General features: G+C 33.6%; 1 protein-coding gene across 1 annotated transcript in view; it reads left to right on the top strand.

The window, feature by feature from the left end:
• Positions 1–13,884, top strand: part of LOC132947055 (voltage-dependent calcium channel type A subunit alpha-1) — a 279,720-nt gene extending 265,836 nt beyond the window's left edge. The window contains 3 exon segments of the mRNA XM_061017234.1: positions 463–602; positions 1,687–1,844; positions 7,051–13,884. Coding sequence (XP_060873217.1) covers positions 463–602; positions 1,687–1,844; positions 7,051–8,039 — 1,287 coding nt within the window. The 3' untranslated portion in view covers positions 8,040–13,884.
• The last annotated feature ends 1,203 nt before the right edge of the window (positions 13,885–15,087 follow it).

Below are 15,087 nucleotides of genomic sequence, written 5' to 3' on the forward strand. Positions count from 1 at the left end.
TATAATATACATAATACTATATTATAAAATATTTATTTTCGGCTTTAATCGAGAGATGAGGTGTTTTTTTTTTTTATTTTTTTCTGTTCCTGAAAACTTAATTGTTATTATATACCTACATAATATTATACACTAGGTTTTTGTTTCGTTATGTTTTATTTTTTATCCATTTTTTATTATGATTATTTTTATGATTATTATCATTATTGGTATACCATTATTATTTGTTTTGATTTTCCAACAGCATTTCCATTACATTATCATAATGTAATAATACGTGTAAATAAAAACAAACTTTATTATATAATATAAATACTAGCATAACCGTCGCTAATACGTCATAATACATACTATTATATGGATGATATAATATTATTCGTATATTGTTCGTATTAACGTCCGCGAACGCCGTATACACGCGGGAACAGTATATTTATACACTAGGGCATGGGCGATTTACAGGTGATGGAGCTGACAGACGTGGTGATTTCATCGCGGAGGCCGTCCGAAGATTCCAACTCCGACGGACAACAGCCCCAGCATCAGGGTATGCACTTACATCCCGGTTACAGACAACAGAGATCGCGATCGCCGAGCATACGGTAAGCGGTCAATCGCCTACAACCATTCGAGTGGTATAATATTACGGTTGTACAATGTCCATTAGACATGACATTCTCATTATACCACGTGTACTGCGTAATTACGGGTGAGAGGTCCAGATGGGTGGGAGGAATGGTCATATTTTGATAGTTTTCAATTTTAATTATGATTTGAAAAAATTTTATATTTTCAAGTTTTTTTTACAGTTGTTCACAATAATATATAAGATTTAATTTTTACAAAGGGTTTCGTACAATCTATAAACAATTTTCTGTTGAGTTCAATTTTTTTTTTTAGATTTAAAATCAGATAACGTAAACTAACTTTAATTTTGTACTTAAAGTATTTTTAGCAGTATAGAGACCCCTTAAGAATTTTCGTGTCCACGGTATAAAGTTAATAATAAACAGGAAACCTGCGCGGCCGTTACCACGTGCGAACCTCACTGGTGCAGGGGATTCGAGACCAATAAGCGTGATCATATTAAATGATCATATAATATTATTAATATTGTTTTATTTCGAATTCGATCGTAAGGCCGTGCATACACGTATGTGGGGACCTACACGACTGACAGTCTGAACCCAATCATTGCGAATTCCTGTCCCCCGTGAACTCCGGTTTGTCACCTATACAGCTGTTAGAGTCTGCGCCGATTGCGATCGGTAACAAACCAAATGGAATACAAACAACCATACAATTATTCTTATAAAACTTTACGCCTCTCCCATGCAAAGGATCGTTTAACTTAAAAGTTGTTAATTACGGATCATATTATTATACTGCAATAGAAAATGTTTAAAACATCCCCCAACGCTTCAATCCTATTTTGACTAAATTTATAAAATCGATTCGTCGTTCAACGTAGGTATTTTAATTTTTAAGCATAACAAAATGGCTTTGAAATTCGTATATTCTGCTAGGTTTCTAAATTGAAAAAAAAACGAAATTTATCGATTAGGAGGGGGTGGATGTTCGACGAGTGCAAGATGGGGTCTCCCTGGCCCTGTTTATTCGCAGCAAACCCTGTTAACATGATTATTATATTATGTGTTATGTTGTTGCCGTTCGCGGTGAACACAGTAGAGAGCGTCATACCCCGTCGCCAATCAGGAGGTATCATCAACAATCTCACCACTACCATCACCACAGTCATCATCCACACGAGATCGGCTTCAGTGACACTGTGTCCAACGTCGTCGAGATCGTCAAACAGCTGGATCATCGTCGCCATCCTAGAGGTAAATACATTATTTTTACCTAAATTATCATAATATTAAAATAATATTATAACTACGCGATTACTATTCATCATACACAATTTTCACACACACACACCGTATAATACAAGTCTATCATTAAAATATGCACAATATAAATACGATGATATTACGTAGACACCTATTTTTTGAAGGAAAGACATGAAATTCGCCCAAAAAAAAAAAATAGTATTATAATAATATCATAGTTTTTTTGCGTTTTATATGATCAAATGTCAATGAGTAGGCATTCATATTTGTAATTGTCGACCGACGACGTACATATCGTACTCTATCACCGCACACATATCATTCGATATCACGCATTATAATATAATGTATCGTTACTTACCGAGCGTCAGTTTATATCATTACAAAAAGGGCTAGGAACTTTTTTGGAATTAAGATGCTTTGAGAATTTTTTAATATTTAATCCTTTATTATACTGTATGTGACTATCCGTAAAATATGACTAAACATGAATTAAATAAATTGTAATATCATATTTTTTATACAACAAAATAATTATTAAATAAGTTTTTCTTTTATATATATATATACACACATTTATTTATGAATAGCCTGCATGTAATCATAATTTCATTATTATTCCAATAAAATATGAAAACAAAATAATATTATATTATGTAAAATTAAATTTTAAATAATATTAAAAGTCCCTACATGTGATGAAAAATATTCGTACATCACTTATATATTATATTATAAGAGCATGTTGTATCTAATAGAAGACAAGTCCCTAGCCCTAGTAATGGATTGACATATTAAATACAAATCGTGAGACAACGATATATTATAATGTATATAATTTGTGTGTTTGACCGACGCACACCGATATTCGGAATTATAACGATCAAATGTATATTATATATTCAGCATAATATATATGATGATGATGATGATGTGACATATTCGATGGTAAACCGTCAGTGGTTTTTTTTTTTTTTCGTTAGGTCAAGGTACTCGAAGTCAGACATAAGGATAACGGTACAATTATTATTGCACGTATTTTTTTCTTTATATCATTATTATATCATTTTATTATTACTTGCAAATCGATACACATATAGTACATAATATTATATATTATAATATAATTATACATATATATATAGACTTGTACGATGATTATATTGTTATTTTTGTTGTACTTGAAATTTCGTATTTCGTTCAGATTTTTAACGGCATTTCTATCGAGTGTGTACATACGCGTATAATACTATACTGCACATTACGAAGTTTAATATATTGTTATTATTATTATTATTATTATTATTATTATTATTACTATCAACAATATTGTAACACAACTGTGACATAATTTTGATCATTTAATGTTGTTTGACTAACTTTGCTATGTTTATGTATACATCATCTTATTATTATTTTCCGACTAATTCATATATTATTGACAATACAAGTATATTAGGTATTATATTATTACGCTATTATTTTTTTTTTTAATACAGTAGGTATAGATTTAAGTTATTTTTTGTGTACATTTTACATAATCATTCGCCGCATGAGCTGTATTACAGTATACTATAATATAATGTTATTATACTACAACAGAAATAATAAAAACATTTACATACTAATAAAAAAATTCAAAAAGTAGTTTCGTTGGTCAATTATTATTACACTCATTAAAATATGCGTATACAGTATGATTTGACTCACATACTCAATGTTTACATACAGACTAATTTGCCAAGTATGTTCACCCCATTTTTTCATTTTTCAATGCAATTATTTAAATATTCCGGAATTTTCAAATATACTTTATGACCATATTTCGAAATTAGTTGGTAACTTTTTTTTTTTTTTTTTATATTGATGTACCTAATTAAAATATAATTAGGGTAATAGTCCTAAAAAAATAGATGTAATACTGAATAAAGTACTTGGACCATTTTTACAAATTTGTTTTTTTACTTGAGACCGGCAACTTTGTCAATTAGCTTTTGTAGTCGTTATGGACTATGGTTGGTAGGATTGGTATGGTAAGGTTGTTACGGTAGGTAAGCGACACGTGTATGTGTGGCAAGGTTTTTGCTACAATTAAAACTACTAGTAGCAGAGGACGTTACTTACTCTCAGTCATATTGCGTGACTGGTATCAGCCAGCGCACAGCGCCAAGCCACATATTTTACAAACTATTAACGTTGATAAATTAATATTAATTACTTAAAATTTTCGAATCACCATAGCCCCCATTTCTTGCATACCCATTATCTTAGACAAATAATCCTTAGTACACAAAGTTAAACAACTCGAAACTACTCGTTATAATTTTGATTATGATACGTTAGAGACATTATTCGATAAATAATGTAGGGTTGTAGAAAACGGGGGTTCTCATTTGAAAACCACAAAATTCTATCTCCACAGGATATTCCAAGTATACTACAAAATATCTCAATAATTTTTTTAAATGTGGTTTTAAGTATATCATATATAAAAACGCCAAAAATCAGATTTTCAATAACTGCATTATTGAAAAAAGTAGGGGTGAGCACGCTTGGTGAATCATCCTGCAGTATACTACGATTTGTTTATTTGCCTAATAATTTAAGGATTTTATTTGGTTTTTGAGTAAATTGTTCATAATATGAATGCCGTCAATATAATAATATTTAATATTAACGTTTTTAAATGAAAGCTTTCCGCCGAAAACTAATAGCCACCGTATCGCTGTTTACTCTGAGACGATATCGGAATCTTTAAACTTTAAAGCTACGACGAGTATGATGACTCACAGCCCACACAGTTATTAGGTCGCTCAAGAAAATCTTAATATTAAATAATTAGGTACCTATTTTTTATCGATAAAATTACAGAATCGTCTTTATAGATCATTGGTTTTTTTGTTTTACATTTTAACATTACAATTTTTTTGTATATTATAATTTAGTTTATTTTTTTAAATAAAACTATTCCATAGGTGTTTTCTGGATTTTATCCCTGCGCAGCTTCCGAAGCATTTGTTATTTCGTGTAATATGACATGTGGGATCACCTGTTTATCGACAGCAGTCCGTCAGCTTATCACGTTTAACCGTCATAATATTATAATGTGGCCTAGCGTGGCACGGCGTTTGGCATCAGTCACTTATGTGTTCTGAGGTCAAACATCGTCTGGTGTCACTATAGCTCCCGGATAGGTCCGGGTTTTTAGTGACAAATCCTCGCCACATATACAAGTGTTCCAAACCGTATACCCCCCCCCCCCCCACAGTAATAACCGACCAAAAATAACTTTCAGGCTAATGACGTCAGTTGTCAAAGCCTTAACTAAAAAAAATAATTGTATAGTAAAATATCGACCATCGTCTTGTCCACATTAATTATTTGTTTTTCAGCCGATATCTAAAATACGCACAATGCCGCGATTTATTACGCTCTACGCCATCAATTAATCAGTCAAGTGTTATACAATTGTAATAATTATTAAAAACGCATTTCGTACGATTTCTTGCCACCTTTGACCTCGAGGGAAATCAAAATATACTCTCCATTCGCGTGAAGTGTATATAATATGAACTCTCAGAATCAAATGATTGGTAATTATTATAAACTAATGTACAATAATAAAAAATGCGACGATTCTCAGATGCAGCCAATATAATATATACTTTATATCGAATACGCGCGTTAACCCGTCGGTCGTCAATAATAGTTATAATAATATACACTCGTTTCCAAATTCGACTGCAATTTATCGAAAACTCTTCGCTTTTCACTCTCGACACTATTTTACATAACATTGGAGGCAGCTAATAATAATAATAATAATTGTTGTTGTTGTTGTTGCCTTTCAACATACGTACTAGGTACCAGTGGCGGATCTAGAATGTTTTTTTGGGGGGCACATTTTTATTTCCAAGTTTTACGATACAAATATTTAAGAACGGCTCAATTTATTAACCTAGATACTAGGCCAATGGGGGGCACCTCTACAGGAAGACGCTACACTTGCGCGACGTGTTATTTCCGTAGTCGCAAATTTGCGTTCAGTAGAACCGATTTTGTGTGATTAGCTTTGATATATTATTAGAGTGAACATTGTGATATGGACCTGTGATCAGAGATTTTATCTATAGTCATCTCTCATCGGTTAAATTTCTGAAAACATTTGAATTTGTCAAAAAATTTGCTTGAAAATGACTTTCTTACATTTTTAAGTATTATGTTATCACATTATACTATGGCATATAGATTATAGACACAATAATATAATTTCCATTTACAAAATTAGACACTCGCTCACCTAGGTGGCTAATTTGGAATGATGTTTAAGGTGGTTTTGCAAACGGTAACGAGGCTGTTTAATTGTTTCATAGGATTATAAAAAGCTGCGATATTTCCGTTTACAATTTCAATTCAGACACGTAATTCTTTTTATAAATTCAAAAACCGAAATCGAGGGAATAGTGTCCGAAATCGTCTCCGAAATTTCACTGCCCAACATCGCTATTAATATACTCAACCACTTTATACATATTATTATTATATGTCCATTACAATATACGCATTGGGTACGCAACATATGTACAAAACACTCGCCGGTCGTATCAACAGTCGAGGAGTTAATGTCTCGTGCTACGATACCGTCCTCGACTTGATGCGACACTAAACCAGAAATATTTCGATGGCTTATATAGTGCACGTATAGCGAATAAAATATTATTATATTATTATAATTTATAAGTCAACTCTTCTCCGAATCACACTTGTTAGATCTATTCGAATATAAATTCTATGGGCGTGTGTGATTTATACTATATAATTAATAATAATTGTAGTGAACATTTTAATTACTATAATGAAAAAAACTGACTATTCGTGTTTTACAAATAACGAATCTTCTTCACTCCATTTTGGGAGAATTTATATTTTTGAACAATAATACAATTTACTCGTGATCGATTTGTACAGAGATATTACTATTTTAGTATATGAGTGCCATAAGCCATCGATATATCATATACCCACTATATACCCACTATACAATACGTATATAATATTATATCTTAGAGCATAATATTATAATATATTAATGCAATGACATTATATAATAACATAATATACCATGATAACGGTTTAAACCATAATATTATAATAACGATGAAACGTGGTCGTGCGCGTGTTCACGTCTGTTCCGCAGGTTCTTGGTCGGCGTCCACGAGTCCAGTTCGGTCACCCAGCCCGGACAGGTCGGAGAGTGGCCGCACGTACTACGGCACTACCAGCCTGGACCAGCGGTCACGTTCCCCGTCGCCGGTGTCGACGAACGGCAGCGGCCGACACCAGCAGCACCACCACCACCAGCAGCAACAGCAGCACCACCATCAGCAGCAGCAGCAACAGCAGCAGCAGCTCCATCAGCAGCAGCAGCAACATCACGGAGGAGGCGGCGGCGGCGGGGCATCGGCCTCGTCGTCCGCCGCTGCCGGGCCGACGTCGTCGAGACAGCAGCAACAGCACCAGCAGCCGGCGCCGCCGCCACCGCCGTCGTCGTCGTCGTCCGTGTCTCACCACGGGCCGCACCATCCGCCGCAGTCGCTGTCCGGCGGTGGTGGCCACGCGACCTCCGTGTCGGCCATGATGACCGGCGCGGCCGCGGCGTCGGCGGCTGCGGCGGCCATGACGATGCCGCCGCCATCTGTTCTGGTCAACAGCAGTTACCCCGTGCTGGCCGTGGCCGGTTGCAACAGGCGCCGGTTGCCGCCCACGCCCAACAAGCCGTCGTCGCTGCAGCTCCGGCCGCCGCACCACTCGGCCTCGATAAACTTCCCGAAGCTGAACGCGTCACCGACGCGCGGCCAGCCGGCGGCGCTGCCCAAACCGCCGGCCGTGGCCGCGTCGTCCACGTCTACGGCCGCGGCCGTGGCCCGGCAGAGTATGGCCATGACGGCCATGCCGCCGCTCAGCTTCGAGCAGGCCATGTCGATCGGCCGCAGCGGCCGGCTGCTGCCGTCGCCGGTGCGCAACGGGTACGCATCGTCGTCGTCCAAGCAGCAGCAGCAGCAACAGCAACAGCCGTCGTCGTCGTCGTCGGTGTCCGCGATCAGGCGGCAAAAGAGCGGCGGCGGCGGCAGCGGTGGCCGAGTGAGCAGCCGGCACAGCGATTCGGACGAGGACGACTGGTGCTAACCCTTGCTGTCTGGTAGTGGCCGTCGCCGCCGCCATAGCAGCAACAGCAGCAGCAGTAGCAGCGACGACGACGACGACGATAGACTTTGCTGCAGCAGCCGCCAACGACGACCGCGGCGACGACTGCCGCAACGACGGAAAACGACGGTCGTCAGATCGTTTCGGTCGCCCGCAACGTCACGGTCACCTCGGCCGACGACCGCTGCCGCGTCGTCCTGCTCGTCGTCTTCATCGTCGTCGCTGTTGGACTACTCCTCACGTTCTGTTGCGCCGCTGTCGCCGCCGCCGAACAAGCAGCAGCAGCAGCATTAGCCGCCGCTGCCACCGCCCAAATTTATAAATATTAACATAATATATTATTATTATTATTATTACCTAATTATTATTATTATTAATAACTATTTCCCGAACTATAAAGATAAGAAAAACACACGGCTCGTTATTTTGCGCGTATACTCTCGTCGTCGTTTTTTCGTTTTGAATTTTTTTAAATATATTGATTTTTAACGTATGCGTGCAGTCTCATCTCAACGGTGTGGCTAACATTTTGTTAAGAGGTCGATAATAATATGATATTATATTATATTATATTTAGTGGATAAATAATATTATATTTCCGCAAAGTGTTGGTTTTTGTTTTGTTTTGTTTTGTTTTATAATCTCATGAACGTATTTTTTATCGTAATATACAATAAAACAATAATAATAATTGTATTACAATCGTCGCGCAGTTTCCGTACATTCAGATTATAACATATTATAACATGTTCGTGTGTAGGTACATAATAATATACGTTTATATTATTATTTATGCATACATTTTTTTTTATGGCCGGACATTCCCTTCTTTTCACTCAGTAGTCCCTACAACCTTACAACAACCCTTTCACACACACGAATGCCACCGATCACAATAATATAATAAAACTCACCGTCGTCGTGTTCACCCACACACCCACACATCGCAAGCGTCTCTTAATATATTATTATTATTATGATTATTATTATCATCATCATGTGGTCGTGTCTCGTTATTTTATTATATCGCTCTACTCTTTACAATCATAATATATTACACACAACAAACACACACATACACACTCACACAACAATATCGAATTATATTATACTACTATTATTATCGATCTGTTGAATTAAAATAATTAAAGTTTAAAAACTAAATAATAATAATCGTTGTAAATAACATCCCTCTCCCCCGCAATCCACGTGAATAAAATCTAATTGTATATAATATTATACTATGGGGGACGGAGTGGCCGACCCGGGTTCGATACCTCGGCCGCGGGCGGCATTTTTCTTCGGGCAAGTCACGGTGTCCGGAGAACAAGTTCCACCATCCCCCCCCCCCCCAGGGCACGGCAGAAACCCACGGGTACCCCATTAGAAATTCTGCCAAAACACAACACACACGTGTACCAACCTACCTAATTTAAAAACCTATAGTGCCCTCCTCCACACCCAATGGCCTATGTTGCCGCGGGTTACCCAATAAAAAAAAAAAAATATTATACTATGTAATATTATTATTATTATTGCTTATTTCGTCGCCGTACACATATTATATAAATTATGAAATGCGTTATAGGTAATTGAATACGAGATAAATATATATATTTTTAAAAAAAAAATCGCCTTTACATTTGCATAATTATTATATTATTTTTATCGCTTTTAATTTTTCTTTTCCAAAATATCTATACAAACCGTTACGACGTCGATCAAATACGTAATATTTTGGAATAAATCTATTGGATTTCTCCACCCCCTTTCCTCCACGGCTCTCGGTATCGATTGTTGTAACCCAACTCAACCTAACGTGCGTGCAGTACTTTCGCGGTTCTCACACTTTCGATACCCAGGTACCTAACTATCTTAACGTTTTCAAGTAATTCATTATAATTTATAACACACACGCTCAATGTAGGTACTAAAATAATAACAATATATCATATTGTGTAGCTGCAACGCGAACAGTTACTCTAATTTTTTTTGTCGTCCGATATATACGTTTTGAAAAAACTACGAGTGTAGTGTATAACCACTGGCGGCTTTTTTTCGGCAATAAAATTTAATGACGTTAAATTTTTTTTTCTCAAAATTGCGCATTCAAAGGGCACCCGACCTCTTTTTTGTGATCTTATGGTCTGTGATTATATTATTTTCTTAACATTTTTTTTTCACGACATAATATTATATAGTTGTATTGTATTCGTTGTGTATATGAACGATGATAATACGATGCTTTACCTGTTAAATTATAATTCCATTGAATCCTTAAACATCTTTATTTTAGTTTTTTTTAAATATTTGTCGTAACAAAATAATAACATGTTCATTGTACAAAATGTCGCTTATTATATTTAGTACCTATACCTATTATATTATCAGCTACCAGCAGTGCACTGTAATTTAATATTATATTGTTAATTTTCCGGAAATTCGAAAAACGAACACGACGAGACATGTCTTCTTCTGCAGTATCGATAATATTATGACGACAAGGGGATGTCCGCGACATTGTTTTCCGTATCGTATTCGAGATAAAAAAAAAATAATAACCATATTCTCGTCTCATCACGGAACGGACAAAGCGAAAAACAATAATAATATTATTTATTTAAAAACACTAATATTATTAATATTGTACGACACTTCGGTCGCTAAGCAAACGTCATAGACACAACTATTGATATTTACGATTTAGGGGTTGAATTTTCCGAACCGATTGAGACGTCGGATTTCATCAGCAGCTGTGTACGTTCATCTTAATCCGAATTTCGCTTTGCCTAAAAGTACAAAAAGCGCTAATCTCGGCAATACGCGTTATCGTTTTCTCCGTTTTGTTTAAGTATACTAATTATATTGTACCCATTATAATCACATTATCATCTGAAAACGCTTTCGTAGACACAGGTTTCACAATCGTCGCGAATTTCTCTAATTGTATTTTGTGTGTGTGTATGTTTAATTATACCGCATAATAATATATTATTATATTTCGTGGTTTCTTCGTTTTGTACTTTTGGAGCGTTTATTATGTTGTTCAGTATACTCTATATAATAATATTATTATTATTATAATTATTATATTATACAATATTATGCGACTTTATGTTGCGTGCGATCGTGTAGGCAACTATGTTGTACCTTATATTATTATGTTCTGTTATATATTTCGTGTTTCTCTTTTGTACAATAATATTGTTCCGTTTCGTTTAATTTGTTGTCAATCGTTCCATCTCGTGCGGTTTCGGAAACGTAGGTTTTATAAACCATGTACTCATAATAATATATTTCTCGTATATATTGTTTCTATATATTTTCAATTATTAAGTTTGTTTGTTCCCTCTCCTCGTCTATAGTCTACCAATGACATCCACACACCCGTCCATCCAGACACACACACACACACACACACACACACATACACACGTGCACACAAACCACATATAAATACGACATATTATATACAGGTTTATGGTTTAAGCGAAGCCACCTATATAGGTACCTGTGCCTACCCGTTTGAAAGACACGATTTTATTTCGGACAAGATTGGACACAACCTCCTCACGTATACCATGTTATGATATAGTATTATGTATATAGTTAAGAGTAAAGTAATACCTCAATCGTGCCTACCTAATAAAATGTGACGATATAATATTGTCGTTGACGAATTCGCAAACATCCCCCATGGAAAGACCGCATTTTATCGATACTTGAAGAACATATTATAATAATATTATCATAATATTAATACCTCGGTGGTTTCATTTGAATTTCTCTCCCATTTTCTTTCCGTGTTGGTCATAACTCTTAATAATAAAGTTGGCACGTATAGCTTTGATCTCTGGTATACAGGGGCCATCCCTCGTACGAGATTATGTACCTACCCGCGGCCTCATAAATCGTAAGTCAAGACCTGTACGTATAATATGATACGACCGCGTGCATGCCAAAGTGCAGAGCCGTCTACATAATACTATATGACGTAATAGTATAATAACATATTGTGTGTGTGTGTGTGTTCGAAAACCAATAAATCGAATTAGAACTTTTGACTAGTATTTTTAAAAACAATCGTAAATCGATTTCGATCCACGTACGCACGCTAGGCCGAGTATATTATAATATTTTGTATTATTTTATACACGTAAAAATATTAAATAAAATAGACATGATAGTATAATATTATACTGCATAATATTTTATATTATTATGATATGTATATGTTATCTTTCTCTCTCATAATCCTCTCTTTATCTTACTCTCTGTGTCTCTCTCTCTCTCTCTCTCTCTCACTCGAACTATCTATATGATATCTATTTACCGTCTATCTTTATATTTTATCTCTGTATTTGTGAATATAATGACTTTGTACATAGTATAGATTTTGTTTGATTGTTAATTTAATTAATTTTTTTTTTTTAATAAATACAATTTTTTTAAAAAAAATTCAAAAAAAAATATCAAGTTCTAGGATAATTTTTCTAGTCGATAAATACATTTTATTTCACACGGGACCATAAGATATAATGTTAATTTTCATTTTCATTTTTTGCCGTCGTCTCACCACCGACGTGTTTATGTTTTCAAACTGCCAATATACATTTTGATTGTAATACTAATATTATTATTATAAACGGATCGTCGTGAATTCATATTTTTAGGTGAATTTTATCGTTAAATTTTATCATTCAACATATTATTATTGTGTTTTAAACTGAAAATTCTCGCAAGTTTTTTTTTTTGTTATGTTATGAAAATACAATTATAATTATAAATATTATTATTATTATTACTCTCTTTAAACGCTATTTTAACATAATATTATATACATATACTTACATCAGAGTAACGCATTTAGAAGCGTTATTAAAAAAAAAATCTGTGATAAAACGACAAACCTGTGTATAATATATATCTTAATAATAATTTTGAAAAAAATAAGTGGTGTATTCAATTCCGTCTGATTTGATATTTTCCTTGGGATTCCAATTTATCCCATCGAAAGATAAAAAAAAATTGAATTTTTTAATTATCCTATACGTCATGTATACCTAACCTAGTAATATATATACACATAAATAATACGTCGCTAACTCTCTCTATCTCTATATATATGTGTCTATATCTATACATCTCTTTATTTATACGCTTGCTGATGTCCCTTCCGTGCTTGTCTAAAACAACACTTTGTCTTTGGCCATTAAAAAAATATTATATATAATAATATATAGGTACATATTATATGAAAAAAAAAATTCAATACAATACCTGTAAACACTAAAATATAATGTAAATTATTAATAATATTGTAATCAAAGTTGCCTTATTACTAACCGTAAGTTTCCGGTTGTAATTTCCTTTTTTTGTTACAAAATAAAAGTTGAAAAAAAAATTTAAAAAAAACTGTATAAAAAAATTAATTTTAAGTATTTAAAAAAATAGTGTTATCATTATACTAAAAAAAAAACTGTATAAAAAACGGAGGTGGAACGGGTATATTACTATTTTTTTTCCAATGTGATTCATATATTATTATTACCTAATTGTTTTAGGGATTTCCTTTTAGAACAAACTATTTTTTTTTCTAGATATATTTAAAATGAGTTGTCGAATTTTTTTGTTAAATAATATTTGTTGTTGTTACTTTTTCGACAATCCGTTTTTCTATGCTGTAAAACAAGACGCGCGTAGATTTTATCTTGTAAAAAAAAAAAAATTACTAAAAAAAAATAAAAATTTATGAATACCAAAAAAAATTTCATTTTTTTTTTCATACGTCGTTTTTCAATAATAATTATAATAATATTATATTATACTACTACATCATTCCATGTACGCGTTATTTGACTATACTTATATAGTTTATGTACATTTTATTTCTGTCATTTTTATTTACCCCACCCACAGAAATATACTTAGACGGTATAACATTTCAAATTGTTTATTTAATTTTTTTTTGTATTTTTACAAAACTTATGTCGACTTCTAGACGAGTTAATTGTGACATACATTAATTATTTATGCATATGTACGAACTTATGTGCATCATATTATGTAATACCTTTATAATTATATAATATATATATATATATATATATATATATTAATATTATTATAATATGTATAATTATATTATTATTATTATTATCATTGTATTTATTATTTTTTATTACTATTAAAATTTATCTGTTTTTATTTGTGTTATAATAAAGAAAAAATATATAAAAAAAAAGAAAAGAAAATGATACATTTTAGAAAAAAACGATTGTTTTCTTCATTTTTTAGTTTTTTTGATTATCTGTACATAAAATGGTTACCACTCACTATAATAACTTTTGCAATTTTCAAGTGCATTTTATATTATTTTTTTCCTATTACAAAGATATCATATTATTTTAAACAGTGGTTAGTGCGCTCACGTTAAATGTTTACGATTTTACCATAGATATATAATATATATATTATTGTAATATTATTAATTTGGACACATTTTCGATCTTGAGTGAAATATTCTTCAGGGTAAAATAGTACCAAATACAAAAAATACGTACAGCATGATTCGTCATCATTCAGTGTTATAGTTACTATGGTATACATTGTGTTCGGTAAAAAACGGTTCAAAAAAAGCCGTTGGGTGTTTAGAAAAAAAAAAATCTTTTTATTTACGTTTCTACTTTAATATGAATGAGTGGTACAGAACTATTTTTTAAACTTCAAATATATATTTTACCGTTGGTAATATAATTATCAATTATATTTGGGCACGGGGACAGGTCATGCACTGCAGCTGTGCTATATTGAAACGAACAATTTGGTCAAAAACATAAGCTAAATCTTATAAAAAAAAAATTAATACTTAACTTTTGGCAATAAAATATTGTTATAATATAGGTATCAACTCGAACCAATATTAATATACCAATATAATTTTAAGACGGCGTTCAGTAGCGATAACACAACGCGCATTCCGGAGTATACTGGTTTAGCACTGGGCACTGTAAGTTTTGGATTTGTCGTT

The sequence above is a fragment of the Metopolophium dirhodum genome, chromosome 6 (genome assembly GCF_019925205.1).
Source record: "Metopolophium dirhodum isolate CAU chromosome 6, ASM1992520v1, whole genome shotgun sequence".
In the NCBI taxonomy this organism is placed as follows: domain Eukaryota; kingdom Metazoa; phylum Arthropoda; class Insecta; order Hemiptera; family Aphididae; genus Metopolophium; species Metopolophium dirhodum.